This window comes from Hydractinia symbiolongicarpus, chromosome 8 (genome assembly GCF_029227915.1).
Source record: "Hydractinia symbiolongicarpus strain clone_291-10 chromosome 8, HSymV2.1, whole genome shotgun sequence".
NCBI classification, from domain to species: Eukaryota; Metazoa; Cnidaria; class Hydrozoa; order Anthoathecata; family Hydractiniidae; genus Hydractinia; species Hydractinia symbiolongicarpus.
In genome coordinates, this window is record NC_079882.1 from 25,329,587 (window position 1) to 25,346,950 (window position 17,364).

Here is a 17,364-nt window from a genome sequence, read left to right on the forward strand (position 1 = left end):
GTAGACTTTCCTGCCAAAAACGGCTGGTTTATATTTAAATTTAATACTGTTCCGCAAACGAATGTTTTTTTTTTATAAGAAAGACTACAAAGAATTTTATAAATCCTCTTCTCTTGTCTTTAATCACTAGGCTACACAGTTGAACAACAAGGCCCATTCTTATGACGAACATAACAAAAGCACATAATGTATATTATATAATATATAATAAAATAATATTAACGATTTTATAATTACAATGATATAATTGTAATAAATTTTTAAAGAAACAAAAATTTAAAAAAAAATCTGATCGTAATAAAATAACAATTTAATCTGACTCCTATATATTACACCTTCGCTTGTTGGTAAAGTAATTACACTATAAGTTGCGCGAAACGCAGATGTCCAAGCCTGCATGCTATGAAGTTGCGCGAAACGCAGATGTCCAAGCCTGCATGCTATGAAGTTGCGCGAAACGCAGATGTCCAAGCCTGTATCCTATGAAGTTGCGCGAAACGCAGATGTCCAAGCCTGCATCCTATGAAGTTGCGCGAAACGCACATGTTCAAGCCTGCATCCTATGAATTTGCGCGAAACGCACATGTCCAAGCCTGTATCCTATGAAGTTGCGCGAAACGCAGATGTCCAAGCCCTCATGAAACAAACGTTTGAAGAAAAACACAACATGAAATATTACCACGGGCTTGTATCTGTATCTATGGAAACACAATTGTAAATGGCGTATCTAAACAGAAAGAAAGAGTACTTCCCATTAATCATTGATCAGTAACAGTAAGCTCAGGGTCTTTATTGAGAAAAGATAGATATCACTTTTTTCTATACTGTGATATAAAAAACTGGAAAGAAAGCCATTTAAAAAACCCGCCATCAACTGATATATCAGACTCAGCGCGGTAAAGGTATGTTTTTAACAAGTCAGCGCTTGCTTCTTGTTTTTGAATCAGCCCACCTCCAGCAAAAGAGCAAGTTCTCGTTTAAAGAAGGCGCCTCTCCACATGAACAGATACGAATAGAGCAGCAAATAAACAATGAGAGTTTTACCTTAATTTTTCCTTCGCTATTTGACTACTTGAATAGTCTGGTAAGAATAAATTGCTACCACACGTCGTTGCACTTGGTAGGCTGTCTTTATCAACAGATGAGCGCGACACAACAAACGCACTTGGAAGGCGTTTACGACCAGTCACAAATCGGATAAATCTACTCCTTTCTTCATCTGTAAAACTAGCCAACGCAGTCCACATGTGTAAAACGCATTGACTCGAAGACTGCAAGTTGTCACCATAACGACCTAACAATGACGTTATGATTTAAAATGGAGATAAAAACTTTTTAAAAAATATCGAGACAATATCGCATACTTACAGTTTGCTTTTAGGTCAGCAACACTAATTAAATTGTCACCGCAAATTCCTCTTTCTAAATTTCTCCACGTCAAACATGAAAGCACCGCTTCTGGAATTACAAGCAACAATCCATTGCGTAACGCCTTCACCTGCAACAGATAATTTTTTTCTAGAGTTTAAGGTGGCAGCAACCCTTTTAAAAATCGGAAATTTCTTTTTTACATAATGAGTTTACGAAAGGTTTATTTCAGACTATATATCCATACTTTTTCTGTTGTAACACACTCATGATTTTTTGACTAAAATACTATTATCTTTTACCAAAAATATTCACCCTCGAAAATTCCTCCTTAAATAAAATTCATGAATAATTAATTAGTTATGCCGAATATAGTTTAAGTCTACATGCTTGCGAAATTGTACAGAAAGAAATGACGTAATTATTAAAAAGAAAACAACAAAGATGGCGCATTATGTATAAATTTAAGACGATCTTCATCATGCTACACTGCACGAGCTTTAACTTGCGATAGAATTTTCGTTTTACTTAAAAATTTTCAGACATGCTTGGTGAACCATGCAGCCATGATACGGTGTGCAGCAGGGGATCCTAACAAAGAATCTTTTGAAAAAAACAAAAGGCTATTGTTAAAAAAATAAGAACGAACAAAAAAAATCCGCACAACGTTTTAAAAGGGTTAACCCAAGGTTCATTTAAAAACAGAAGCTGATGAAAAATAACGAGATTGTAAAAAGTTGGAGCTTGTAGAAGCCGATATTTTTCTTGTTTATGATACATTTTTAAATAGAAGTTTCTGCTGACTCAGCAATTTTAGTGTTAAGTTAAAATCATTTTATTATTTATTAAGGTCTATATTTTCAGGAAATAGTAAAAAAATGGAATAAATAAAACACTGAGTAAATAATTCAGCTATTTGGACAGCTAAAAAAGGGTTACTGCCACCTTAACTCAGATAAAATATGTCATCTTTTACTCTGCAATAAATTCAAACCTCCATCAATCTCTGCGTTTCAATCACATTTGCGTTTCCAACGCGTATGAGATTGAAACCAACTCATTTCCTTAAAAGCACATTTCTACGATTCAGTCGATTTACATTTTTATTTTCAAATTTTTACTTATTTGCTACGAGTAAAAAACGAAGTATGCAATAAAATGTAATCAAATTCGGGATAATTTGAGGTAGCGATCAAATTCAACTTAATACACTGCAACCTGAAATCAAAAACTGAACATAGCCTAAAAGATGAGAATTGCCCACCTGTTCACAGCATTCCATCAATCTTGCTTTTCGAACCAACAGCGAATATTTAGCGCGTTCATCACACTTGACCACGATGTTCGACCCACCCTCAATTAATTCAACTTGTGAAGAATCACTAAGTACAGTGGAGTATGTTTGCTCAACATTTAAACCCATGTATGCATCAGGATCCAAATTTTCCAAACCATCTAAAGAAAAATTCACTGATGTTTTCTTAAAAAAAATTAAAATGGCAAAAAAGCACGAAGGCATGATGTATAAAAACAAACCGATATTTCTGACAGCTACTTCATCAATTTGAATGAAATCTTTCTTCCAGTAGACTTGTTCGCCAACTAACATCTTCCAGATTAGCGGAGACAGAGATAGAGGTAAAGTTTCATCTGTCCGAAAGCAAGCTCCCATGAGTTGACCTAACCTGAAAGATACACTAGTTTCACAGTATAACGCCAACCGAATATACCCAACCGTCACAAAGAGCTCTAATGACAGACAATTTCAGTTTGACATTCTTATAAAGCACATTCTTATATAAAAAAATCATGTAGTTTGCTTGGTGGACACTACTGTAATTTTTAGAAGTCTGGACAGCCATTTTGCCATTTATTGTGTCTATTGATAAGTAAAAATAACTCTTCTCTGCTACTGAGCTAAATTGATTCATGATATTATTTTATTCATGCACATGCACAGGGACCTGCTGTAATATAAAGCTGTTGGTAAATCGAGCACGTGTTAGCCAAGTATACTTTTCGCGAAAAGTGAAAAAAATTACAGACCATGGGTGTAAAATTGCGGACTAGATTTTTAAATGTAGTTGTAAAAAGAAAGTTTCAGGAAGTGTCAAGTGCAGAAAAGAATTGTCAAAATACAAAAAAGAATTGTTTGAATAATAGAACGGAAGTGCTTTTAAATTGGAAGAGAAGTGAGCCATAGGAGTCATCGCAGTTTTTTAATATCGAATTTTTCATATAAAAACAAACGTCTTTTAAAAGACGCATTTTAGATCACTTCTGGAAGTACGGAAAAACGTTTTTTAAAAAACGCGTTTTAAATGCGTTATAACAAGAAGAGAAAGACGTCCTTAGAAAAGATATATTTTAATCAGATATCTTTTAAAAAACTCATTCTAAAGATTTTCTAAATTCAAATAAATTCAAATTTATTAACTTCTAAAAGACGTATAAAAGATGTCTTTGAAAGACGTTTTTAAGATGATGTATTTCAGACATCTTACGAGCATCTTTAACAGAAGATTTAAAAAAATGTCTTAAAGACGTCTTGTGCCGGCTCATTTTCAATGATTCGCACTTACCAGTGATAAAGATAAAAGTCTTTGCATTGAGGGTTCAAGGTATAACAGTCCAGGTATTCTCCAATTTTTGTTTTTTGATTTGGTGTCTTGATAAACAAATGTAGACAGTCTTTTACGCTTGAATCTGCAGGACAGAGTTCATCTGACATTTCTGTCAGACTGTCTCGAAATCCTCCACCTTGGTCAATTATACCCTCGCCTATGAACTTCACTTCCCACCACTGCTCATATGACTTTTTATTCCATCTAAAAAATAAATTAGTAAACAATAAATAATTAATCTTCACCTACGAAGTTTTTGAAGATTTGAGGATGCTAATATCACTACCAAAATAAAGCAGAGCTATTCAGACGAACTGCGAGAACATTCCCGTCAACTCCTTTCGACTCAACTTGTAAATACGACTTCTAAGCTCGACTACAGTTTTGTTTGGACAGATTTTTTCACAAAGCATATTTGAAAATGAATGTAGAAGCAAAATTTGGAATAGTTTGGGAATGTGCTTCGAATTCGTAAATCTTGTAACGTTCATATCATTATTTAACAAGAAAACATTTGTTTCGCAAATACCTATCGTGAAATCTAAAAATTGAACTTTATATGTGTTTCTACCTTTGGCGACTTGTTTCATGTCGGTATTTTATAATATTTCGCTATGGCACGCTTCCATACACGAACAACAGTTAAATGAAGAGAGGAGAGCAGAACGGTTGTAAGTTCAGCAACAGTTAAATCAACTTCGGCAAAAACATGACAATGTGAATCAAGAATTGTTGCACGTCGACATTCGCCACCGCAATTTCCGACTGACGACATGAATAAGAAAGTCTGTCTTGTGCCATATTGGCATGGTTATCAGTTTGAAATTTTTTATAGGTTTATTTTGATTTCTACGCTACTTATAAAAAAGGGCGAAGTTAAACGCGATTTACATTGGTGATATGTTTTTCTGTCCTTTTGTATGTCCAAACATCGGACGTCTTTAAAAAGTAATCTTGATGAAAATCAACTTGTAAGAAGGTTTAAAGTAAAACAATAAAGTATTTGAAGTCTAAACATACCTATAATGAAGATCTTTCTTCTTCAAGCCATGATAAACTTGCATGAACACAGTGTCGTCGATGTCATGTGCATTTCGTTCTGATAGTGGAGTTCGTCGATCTACACTGATGACGGGCATATGACGTGGAGATGGACGTTCCGTCGTCCTCAACATTTCCTTGATGTAAGCGTACCTCTTTTTTGATAGGGGCAGTAAAAATCGACACCTTGGAAGGATTGTTTCAGGTTGATATCTAAACAGCAGAACGGGAGAAAATGGAATATATTACAACGTTAGTAAATGTTACAAAGTTCGAATGGAATCGAATCAAAGATAATTGAATGTGTAGTTGCTATGTTTGAGTGAAATCTTATGTCGGGAAAATAACCAACCTGGAAAATGTCTTATTTTTATCGTCTATAGGTTTTTCAGTGTCAATTGTATCTTTATTGTTCATAATATTGTTCATATTCGAGTTGGTAGCTTTTAATCGCTGCAAGATGCTTTCAGCTCTTCGTACAAATGAAGAAAAATGGGACAGTTCACTCCCGTGCCCACGCAAATATCCCATTCCTTTTTTGCCCAACATCTGAAGTTCATTCTTTAGTCTAAATACGTAGAACAGTAACAACCTTCTCTATTGCACTACTACAACAAAAATTTATTTCTTTGCTAGGAAAGAAAGTACCAAAAAAAACGTCAAATCCTTTACCTTGTTTCTAAAGATAAAAGTTGCTCCAGCATGCTTAGCAGTTCTTTTCTTTCTGCTAATTGAAAGGACCTATCCGTAGATATTTTGTCTCGTTTAGCCAGCAGCGATTGTCGTTGCTGCTTTCGTTCAGCTACAATTTGTTGTGAACGAGAAAGTTGATTAGAAATATGCTCGTTACAACTGATATTCACCTCAAACAAAAGTCTTTGTTGTTCTTCTATCAAATCAACCTGAAGGAAAAGAAATTATTAGAAAACTAAAATTAACAGAGTTTATATTTCAGATGTATAGAGGCATTCCTTTCTTCTTTCCTCCCTTAACCATCAATTGCAGTAATCGCAGTACGACAACAGCGTCAAATCGGCACAGCAAGCAAAAAAGTCAGCTTTAAGTCTACTTCCAATTAATGTCGTAGGGTTAATTTGCAGTCCGCTGCCAACAAATAGTATCATATCTTTCACAAGAACTCGTGTTTAAAACTTTAAATTATGATTAATCCCTTTATCTTGACAAAAAACGGATATGAAAGTGCAAAATACACCTCAACATGCAAAAATTGGTTTGGTACTATCATCTCCAGACACAAAAAAGCTCACACAAAACTCACCTGCTGATTCAGCAGTTTTATTTGTTCTTTGTACTGTTCATCAATATTATCAATCAATTCAAGTTTACGAGTTAGTATCAATTGTTGGTCTTTAATGTTGCTCATTTCGTAACAGATCATGGAATTCACTTCTTTTAACAACTCTAAAAACATTACTCAAGTCTTCACAACTTGTTTAATTTTCATCTTTTAAAATGTCGGTACAAACAAACCTTCGTCTTGTGAAGTTTTTGCCTTCAAGTACACTATCTCGTCATCTTCGTCTTCTTTCAAAGAAGCTGCCTTTTTGTAGCTTTGCGCTTCCAATACATTCAACTGACTGTCAGACACTTCAAACGACGCGGCAGTGAAGGAAGGCAGTGGATAACGTTCCTGAAAAAAACGTAAGCAAGAAAATTAAGTTGTGAATAACATATTGCAAATCATGTTTAAAAAAGGTGTTCCAGTTTATCAGTGTTCTCATCATAAAGATTTGTCATGCCTTTTAGTTGGGATAGCGTCACTTCCAATGCAGAAAGTCACAGGTTCAAACCTCCTCTGATTCTGTATGATAGCTGCCCTATATAGTCGTCTTGTTGCGATTGCACTAACTGGAGCAAAAGCCTCAAATGCACACACAAAAACTTAACACAAAAAAATTTAACACACAAAAAGATTATTACGAAATAAAGACGATACCTAGTTACGAAATAGCTATGAATAAACTGGAAAGAAAAAAAGTCGTCAAAGGTCGTCTGAAAAAACACAATAAAATGAACACAACTTTAAAATGTCGTTTTTAAAAATTACATTACCGTGATAATTTACTTACTACAAAAGGATTGTGGAACTGATTTCTCTCCAGCGTAGGCCCAACTAACGCATCTAAAACATTGTCCAGTATTTTGGCGACTCTAAGGAGTGCTATACTTCGGTATCCAAGTGTCGTTGGTTGAAATGATGAAAGAAGAGGAAATTTTAGCAATTTCCCTTTTTCAAAAATATCCAAGGTGATAACTTTTGGTACACAATCCCTCTAAAAATAGACATGGGGAATCCTTACAATTATGAAATCTGGGTAAAAATGTTGGCCCCACCCCTCTCTTCCATCATTCCTCCTCCTCCCCAACACCCCGCTTTTTTTTCTTTTCCACTTCTTTGATTTTATGAAATTTAGAGCCTTTTTTATATTAATGCTCCAATTTGAAGTATTTCATGAATTATTTAATATTTTTTCTGTTGCACAAATTTTATCAATCAAATCTTAAAAAAAGAGGGACAATATGAGGCTGCATTTTCCATAGAAGATAATGAAAAACAACTACAAACCAGTGATAAATTTTCTTTTTCTTTATCATAGCTTACTAAGAACGAAATTAACTGAACATCGTGATCAATTGTCCAATCTTTACTTCCAACATGAGATAAAAGACTTGACGTTTCGTCATCAGTTTGGATATCAACATATCGACTTGATTTATTTTCACATGAAGATTTCAATGGTGAACTTTGCAAAGAGTCATCAAAAGTTGTATCTTCCAAACTGGTGGAAGAAGAATATATGTTATCAGTACTCCCACTTAAAGTATGTACCGAATTATCACAATTTTCTTCTGTTGCACAAATTTTATCAATCAAACCGTCCACACATTTCTTGACATCTTCACAAATAGACGCTTCCGTGCTAATAACGTACTTTTCAATTTGATTCTTACACATTTTTTCATCCGCAGGAATGTTTAATTGACAACCTCCCAATACTTCTGGAAATATGTTTATATTATTGTCATTTGTATTCAATGTATCATGCTTTTTATTAATTTTAACCTTTTTCGTTTTCAACTTAAACATCTTTACAAGTTTTTTAGCAGCATTAGGATTTACAATTTCCACACCTTTTAGCTCAAAGCACTTTTTTCGACGCTCATTTGTCGTCGAACAAACAGAATAATAATAATCCACAACACTCTCCCAAAGTTTGTCAAAACATAAATGCTCCCAAATATTATTGGCAATTTTTTCACCAATTTCAAATTCATTAATATGCATTTTATCTCTGGCTGAAGGTATTGCTTGCTGAGATAAAATATCCAAGACACTTTCATTTAACCTTGCAGTGTGGTCTAAATTATGATCTCTTGAAGTCAATCTAGGACCTAGAAATGTTCCCTCCTCTCTGTTCTCATTGCGAGTCGATGACTCAGTTCGTGACATTCCAAAGAGTTCGTTAAACACGGTAGGTGGGGATGCAGCTAAAAGAAACTCTTGTATTGTCATAAGTGGGTTTGGAGCAGTTCTTGATAAAGAAGATAAAAGTTGTGTTGATTCCTCAATAGTTTGAACAGGAGAAATAGGGTTTGAGGCTGAAACATTTGTTTTGTTTGGGCTTTCATTTTCAGTAGGAATCATCGCAAGAGTTTGACAGTCTATAACTCTCTTGTACTGTTTGTATGCATTTATTTGATCACGCTGTGGAACATAACATAAAGCAGGAGGTATATGGCCGTCTTCTTCTAAACAGTCTAAAAACAGTCAAAACAGATTAAGTAGTTGCATTTTAATGTTGAAAGCTTGTAATAAATAGAAAAAAAACAGGTTTGAAGCATGAAATATTTTAACAGGTATAAAAAATATGTTGTCTTTCATTTTGTTTTTACTATAGTTACACATTACAAACAAAGCCATCAGTAATGGTTATTGAAGGTGTCAATTATTGTAAAATTTACAAACACAAATTCTCATCAACTCAACAGGGCAAAGCATTTTTTCTTGATACCTGGAAAAAACAAAAGAAATACCCAGTATGTGCTGAATTGCTCTTAGTCGCGACAATTTCTTCCTAGCAGGGCTATTGCTCACTGAGAAATTCGGTTTTAAAAATATTGTTTTCTAGAGATAAAAAAATTAATTGCAATTAAACTTTTTAAAAATTAGAAGACTTATTTGAGACCTAATTAAAACCACAAACATTTTAGAACTGACCTTAGTTTTTGGTTTTTTCAGCTTAATAGGGAACTGGATAAGTGGTAACAGTCCATGTCGAAGTTTGGTTACATCCTTTGGCTCCATGCGAGTCAAATACGCAAAACATACATCACTTATGACAGTTTTTACGCCTTCCTTATGAGAAACACGTTCCAGTTTGATTAACTGAAAAATATTAAAAATAAAGTTATATCCAAAATATACCACCAAATACAGTTTTACTTCCATGTGAGAATATATTTTTTTTACCTTTGTCCCAACTGGTGCTATTAAGAAACCTCCAACTTTCAAAAATTCCAGAAAAAAAGTTATTGTTGATTGAGAACAAGCCCCTCCACAGTACAGTCTAAAGAGTAACATTAAATATGATAACTGGCGTGGAAATAATAAAGTCATATTAAATTAGATAAGACTGGTCAGTTTAAATTTTGTTCTATACAGCTCTAAACATGCACCAGAAATACTGCAACTTCTTTTTGTCTACAACAGGAATAATTAACTAAACTATGCAAGTTGTAGTGGGCAATAACAACTAATACAAAAGATAGTCTATATTTTAAGAATTATAGAAAGCAGTATTTTTTATCTTCCTTAAAAAACATCAAAACAAAAAATTATTACCTGTCATATTTAAGTTGACCAGGATCAAGCTGGAAACAATTTCCAGTAAGAAGAACAGGAGGGCAAATTTCCTTGGCATCCACTGGACCATTTGATAAAAAATCGTTGATGCGTTCCTTTGAAAACTCGAAAAGGTCTTCATGCAATTCAATACCATGGTTTATGCCATGATGTTTAATTATGTATCCAGCGAGACAAGAAAAATAACCTGTACCACTTCCAATGTTCAAAAACGACATGCCTTAAAAAAACACATAATAGCCTTAAAAAATAATATCTGACTTGAATTTTTATTCGTGTGAATTTGGTGTTCTCTGCCAAATTGAATCCACACAAAAAATTATATTATGTAAAAAAATATATAAAACAGTACATATCCAATGTAGTGAAATGCATAAAGTTTACTATGAAGAATGTTAAAATGTTACTAACTCCTCTAAATCCAATCTTTGTGGTAGCGAAATTTCTGATGCATGGGCCAAAATTTGTTTTGTTTGCTTTCTTTATTGTAAATAAGTTTAACAGCCCTCGAAATTAGCATCGGCAATCGGCAATTGCCGTCGCAATTGCTGACGCGGTTTCATTTCGTGACGGCAAAAAACTGCCGAGGCTAATCTTTGCTGTGCGCTAATTTTGTGGTAGAAAAGTGGGGGACATTTTGATTCGTGAACCCCAAATACAATGATCGAGCGTCTACGTATAGCGACTCTCTCAATCTTAACTTCCTTTTCTACATATCCAAAACAGTATGCATGACTATACTGTCATTTTTATAAACTTAATGTTTTCAAATTACAAAAAATCTTTATCCATCAGCTACATTTTAACAACACTTGCAAACAAATGTTTTTACCGCACATGGGTTTCGTTTTTAAAGTTGCTTAAATAACAATTGCGGCATAAAGAAAATCCACTAAATTCGGACCAGCTATGGTTTCCAATTGCATTGTCAAATGAAGAAATTATCTACAATTAAATCCACGATAAAATGTCTGTTCCGCCTGTAAGTCCAGTTTTGCAAACTTAATTCATCCGTGCTCCGTCAGGGTTCACCTCCGCATTAGTTAAGGACCGCATGGCTGGATTTCTTGTGTAAGACCTGGTTACCAACGACGAAGGGGCCAGGTCACAGAGATTTAGGTCTACGTAGTTCTTTTAACTAACTCAGGAGTCGGTGAATTAGCTAGGATGGTCAGGTTGGCTATGAATAGGCTTGCTCGTGGATTAAAAGGACAGGACTATTCAATAATTCAAAGACAAAACGTTTTCGACCAAGACGAAAATCTATCGGACGTTTTGTCCGACGAAATGTGGCGGAAATTTTGTTTGACGAGTCTCCAAAAATTATTTCGAGGCCATCTCACGCTACAAAATGGATTTTATAGGTTGATTTTAAAAACTCTATTTTTCAGGCGTGCAATTAATCACACGCCTGAAACGATTTAGGAGTGTGCAAGGAGTGTATATTGATATTGAGGAAATTCGTAATATATTGGATCTAGTTTTATATTTTGCTGATTGTATAGACATTAAATGCAATTTCATTTAATTTAATGATAGTCCAGGAGCTCATAACAGAACTTTATGTCCCATTTTCTACAAAAGGTTTGACCCTCTAAATAGGTTGGTAGTATCATGGACAATAAAAATCACATGGTCAGCTGACCCAATTTGGGGGTGTTTGGGTCCCTAATTCGAGACTCCTATTTGGTCCGATAATTCTCAAAGCTTAAAAGTTGGCAACATGTGTCATTAAATGAGAGAATCTGAAAAATGATAAAACTTACCGAAAAATTGGGTCTTAAGACTGGGCCACACACCCCCTCAAAGACCATATTTAGGACTTTAATTTGTTCCCATAAGCTACAAACTCCATAAGTTAAGAGAAACAATTGAAGTAAAAACGTGAATAAATTAATGGGATATTTGCATATTCATAGACTATAAGAAATAGAAAATTAGAAACTGTAGATACGATGTGATAGATTGAAGACATGACAGGTAAAGATATATGTAATTATTTCAAGTTTTTAGTTACTGCATGTTGTAGTCAGTTTCGGCTGATACGTCAGAAAAAGTTTTAATAGTCTTTTGTTAAACTAAATTTTTTAAACATATATTTTGTCAATTTTTACTTAATTGATTTAATTTCTCATTTCGTAGAATTTTCGAACAAAGGAATATTCAATAAGATCAATGGTAAGAGAAAAACATAATTAATTAGAATATATTAATTTAAGATAACCAATAGCAAGTTACTGTGATATTTTGCAGATGTTGTAGCTACTGTAGATGACAATTTAAATGCAAATGGAAATACTGACAGTGATGGTAAGTTATAAAGATGCTTTAATGTAAATGAGACCCTCTTTGATTTACAAACCTGTTAGATTATATTGAAGCCTTGTAAATGTTAATTCCTTTGTACATTTTTACATTTTAATTATATTACCTGATATTTTACGCTATTTAAGGAAGAATTACAATAATCTTCATTTTAACGTTTTGTTGTTTTGTATATTATATTTATGTGACATGACGTATTGTATATTTATACAATATATTTAATGTTTCTGAAATCACCACTTAATCAGGACACCTAAATTTCTGTAAAACCTTCTTTTCATGACAATGAAAACTGTTTTTGTCAATTTTGTAACTTTTAGAACGATGTTGTGTGCTGCATGTTGGTGATGGATACAAAGTTGGCAAAATAAATCTCTTTAATATGGAATCCCTAGGAAAGTGTAAATCTATCATAGTTACACCTAAAAATGGAAATCAAAAGTACAAGGATACGCAACTTCTTGATTTTATGAATAAAATACCAGGATTCCATTTAAATTGTTACAAAAGATTTAGACAATGCAAAAGATAGCATTGTCTGAAACACAGAGAAGAAATCACCCCAACGATAACAAAGTAACTAAAGCTGTCCCTTTAACCCGTTCAAAAATTCATGATTATTAGATGGTATCAGAACATTTCTTTTTTAATTTGATACTGCTAACTATTGTCTGACCCGATCGAGAGACCCTAATTTTTGGTTTGCTTTTTGCCAAATCACAACAGTCTTACAAAATTTTACGTTTGTACCTTATGAGGTCTAATTTGAGTCCCTGTTCAGATCTTTGTCTGACCTGCTGATAGGACCACATTTTTTGGTAAGCTAGACCATTTATGTATTACACAGTTAGTGTAGAACACAAATATTGAATTTGGGATTTGTAATTATTAGGGTTTTTTTTACTGTCTAAAAGTTGTTTAAAATAGGGATTTATGGCATGACACGGTCTGACTAGGCCAAAAGACCAGTGACATTACACTATGTTAAGAAATTTTTGTGCAAAATTTGGAGTTTTATAGCTTATGGGGACAAATTAAAGTCCTAAATACGGTCTTTGAAGGATACTACCAACGTATTTAGAGGGTCAAACCTCTTGTAGAAAATAGGACCCAAAGTTCTGTTATGAGCTCCTGGACTATGATAATGTTGCCCCAAATATAATTCAATTTTAGTTAAAAAACAACAAAAGAAATTAGAGCTCATAACAAACCATCACAAAGCAAAACTTGAAAGATAACCGGTTGCTTTCACAATAGCATATTTGATAATTTGCGTAAATAACTATAATTGATGTATTCACCCAAGAGAGAAATGAAAACCTATGTTGTGCAGTTGTTTGTACGCCAAACTAATTCCAAAATAATTTGGCTTGTCAAGAAGTGGCAAGTGGTTGTATTTTTTTGCTACTTCTGTGTCATTATTTATTTTTTACAAGTGGGGAAAGCCTAAAATTTGAAACCCCAAACACAAGAACTAAGCACCTAAGCTAGCGACTTATTTAGTCTTAACTTCCTTGTTTCCGATAGCCAAAATAATGTTCAAATGAAAATAACTTATATCTTGATCTTATTGTAAATAATCTTTCTAAACACAAGTCAACTATCTTACCTTTCAACATATGTAAATAAAAAAATAGTTTTATTCACTATCTGCTGGAAGCATTGTAAAAAAAACACCAGCAGGAAAGTTTCTGAACTTTTCATGAAATAAAATTAAAAACAAAAGCCACATGTGTGTTTAACTTTTAGATAGATAGATAGATAGATAGATAGATAGATGTGCATATTTTACATGGCTAGCCTCACAAATATCGAGGGATATACCCTGTCTATTATTTCCAGGAGGGGCCATGGCTTAGATGGAGAGTCCTAGAGTATTTAATGCTCATTTTGAGCTACGCAGACCTAATTAGTAGGGCCCACGCTCTACTAGACAACTCCCGGCAACATCCAACGGCCCACACAGTGTGCCATCTCCATCTGTGCCATCTTTATTTTATTTTACTACCCATGTGGGTAATTTTAAAATATGTTTTAGGTTAATATAAAGTATAATATAATCTTAAAAGTACAACCATTTTTTTATTTTTCGATTTATTAAAATCCAAGCAAAGTTTTTTTTTCCGAAGTGATACGAGCTTGAAGTAGGTTCATGATCTTTTAATTACACAGTCCTAGATATTCTTAAAAAAATCAATATGGTAAATGTGACACATGTTAAAAAATGTTGTGGATTAATGGATAGGTTCAGACTAGCTTTATTTGCTAACCACGAATTAAATCATTTTCGGAACTACTAGCTAGAAACCTTTATCAGAAATATACTTAATTTATAGAATTAATTTTCAGTTTTTATGGGTGGTATTTTACGGATGTTTTTGCGTGCAAATTGAGTGCACATTTCTGGTGAGGCCTGTGTCTGTATAATTACCTTACATTAAAGTAATGTTTATATAATATTACAACTTTTGAAATTGATGATGAATAAAAATATAAAAAAATTCTAATAACTTGAATTTATTATCATTCTTTTTTGAAAAAAAGTAAAATAAGAATACCTGGTTCAAGTTCAAGATCTTCCAGAACAGCTGCATACATATGAGGTGCAGACATGTGGATATGTGGTACACCCCGTATTGGAGCATCCACAAATGCTTCTGCAAGCATACCTTTTGAAACAAAAGCAGCACGACTGACACAACGAAAGGCATTTTCTACTTCCTTGGATGTAATGATGGCTAGCCTTGTAAATTTATCAACCATTTCTTGGTTTTGATTATTGTAATTTTGCCAAGATGACATATTGATTTAATAATAGTTGGATCACATGTGTTTTTTGTTAACAATTGTTGGTCTAAAAAAATTTAAAAAGTTAGCCCTTTACAGCTTTGAGTAGGATACTGACTGAAAATCACATCTACTTTGAGGTGGCAAAGTTTGTATAACAATAAAATAATCTTCTTGTCAGAGATTGCCATATCATATTGTTAAACCAACACCAGTTGGCAATATTTTCTGTACCAGGAGATTTCTGATGGTCTTGAAGAGTAGAGCAACTTATCCCTAATCAGAAAGCACCCTGATTAGATTGGGAGGGTTCACATGCTTTATATTCTATGTTTATATTTAGATTGGATACATGTACTAACACATTGTATGAGCTGGTTGGGTTTGTTCGTTTGTTCTAAATATATTCTATTGAAAAAAACAGGATTGAGATGTTTGTTGAATGTGCCTTATGATTTATCACACAGATAACAGTTTTATTCACTACCATTGACAAGATACAGTGTGACGTATATTGTCCCCTAATATGGAGATTCGGCAGCAATTCTGGTCTTCATAATAAAGGGATGATTCAGAATCTGCATATCCGTTTGCTATCAAATTTTGTGAGTAAACATAAATTTGATATTACTTAAAAAAATTTGATATTACTTAAATATTACATGTTCTATGCAGCATAATTAAATCTGAATTTTTTTAAACTTGAATATCTTGAGAACGAAAGGAGCTTTTTAAAGTATACCTTGGATTCCCTTTAAGGGAGAGTCTCCACATTAGGAGACAATGACTATCGTTATAAATCTAATGGTAATATACATAAAATTTGTGATAACAAAACAGAGATTCATTTAATAATTGCTTAGCCACAAATGATTTACTTTATTTTAAATATATTTTAAAACAAGCCATATTAGCTGCCTTTTAGATGTTAAAAAAATGTATACTAACAATACTGTCTGTGAATCTACTATAATCCAGTCCAAATGCCTTAAAATGCTGTCAGTATACCATATTTTAACACTAATATTCCTGTTATAGGGTTAGCGTTTTAACCAGGCAGGCAGCTTTAAGAAAGAAGCTGAAATATAAGAGAGGCAGAATGACTTTTTCAAAGCATTGAAATTTGTTTAGTAATCAATTTTAATGAAAAATTTTAAAAAATTATGAGGCATAAAAACACAAATAAATTTAGAACAAATCAAACTCATTGAAATTCTAACTTGTAATGATTCAAAATTGTTGTACATTGCTATTACACTATCAGTCGCCCAAATATTGGGGAACATACAGATTCAATAGAAATTACAGCAATTCCAGTATGCAGGATTATTTTTTCAACTTGTGCTAAAAAGGCGGGTTTACTAGAGGATTCGGAATAGTAGAGATGCAGGAATAATAGAGTAAATACAGTTAACGCTTTCCAGCTACCCTAATATGGTCTCTGGATGTAAATTGTATGGTCTCATATTGCCCTTTAAGTTTCAATTGCACACAATGCCACAGGCCATTTACCTTATCTTTATGCCACTAGAACGTCAGCAACTAATGCTGTAACTTGGCTTCCTTCTACACCCTAATAAGGCTCCATAAACGTAAATCACTTAAATTTCCAATTCTCTTTAATATTGACTGTAGTTTAGGCCATTCTCATGTTTTTCACACCCAGTATAATTTTTTGTTAAAATATACAATGCAAAGCTATGTAGTGCCAGCAAATTTGATATGATGCTAGTTACCTAGCCCTTTTATCAGTTTAAACAGTTAATACATTCCTTGCAGATGGGTTTAGACAAGCTCTCTTTCTCTTTACTGAAATATGTGCTAAATCTAAACTACATACAAACTATATTTTAATTTCAGGACCAAAAGATGCTTTTACCTGAAAATAAAGTGTGAGGGCTCATTATTTTGGCTGTTGATTTGCGTTAGAGGTCTGGGATTATAAACAACATGCTTCAAAATGAAACTCGTTTATGAAGATTTTAGTAAATGCAGTATAACGTCATATGAGCAGCTTTAATTATACTGTATGTTTCATATAATTTTGCTGTAATCAGCTGACTATCCTTCCCCCTGTACACAACGTCCACAGAAATCTACAAACTTTTGTGTCAAAATAAAGAGAAATTCAGTCAAGTAAAAAAACTTGCATTGAAATCCACTTTTCCAATTTTTTTTTCAATCTTGTTGGCAAAATCTTGTTTTGATGTCAAACATTTGTCATGCTGTATGGGATAAGTGAGTCAAAAAGTTCTATTGTATATTCTTATTTATTGGTTATTTTAAATTAGTATTTTTTTTAACTGGGACCAATATTTCTTGTGATGATGACAA

General features: G+C 33.3%; 1 protein-coding gene across 1 annotated transcript; it reads right to left on the minus strand.

The window, feature by feature from the left end:
* Positions 1-253: 253 nt before the first annotated feature.
* Positions 254-15,118, minus strand: LOC130655547 (uncharacterized). Its single transcript, XM_057458323.1, has 18 exons — positions 14,802-15,118; positions 9,898-10,138; positions 9,526-9,622; positions 9,274-9,441; positions 9,090-9,180; positions 7,621-8,813; positions 7,124-7,327; positions 6,525-6,684; positions 6,313-6,455; positions 5,706-5,935; positions 5,386-5,601; positions 5,013-5,246; positions 3,951-4,196; positions 2,905-3,053; positions 2,633-2,823; positions 1,369-1,498; positions 1,045-1,294; positions 254-727 (listed from the first exon to the last, which is right to left on the minus strand). Exons 1-18 carry the CDS (start codon positions 15,043-15,045, stop codon positions 676-678), a joined length of 4,239 nt encoding a protein of 1,412 aa, XP_057314306.1. The 5' UTR covers positions 15,046-15,118; the 3' UTR covers positions 254-675.
* Positions 15,119-17,364: the final 2,246 nt, after the last annotated feature.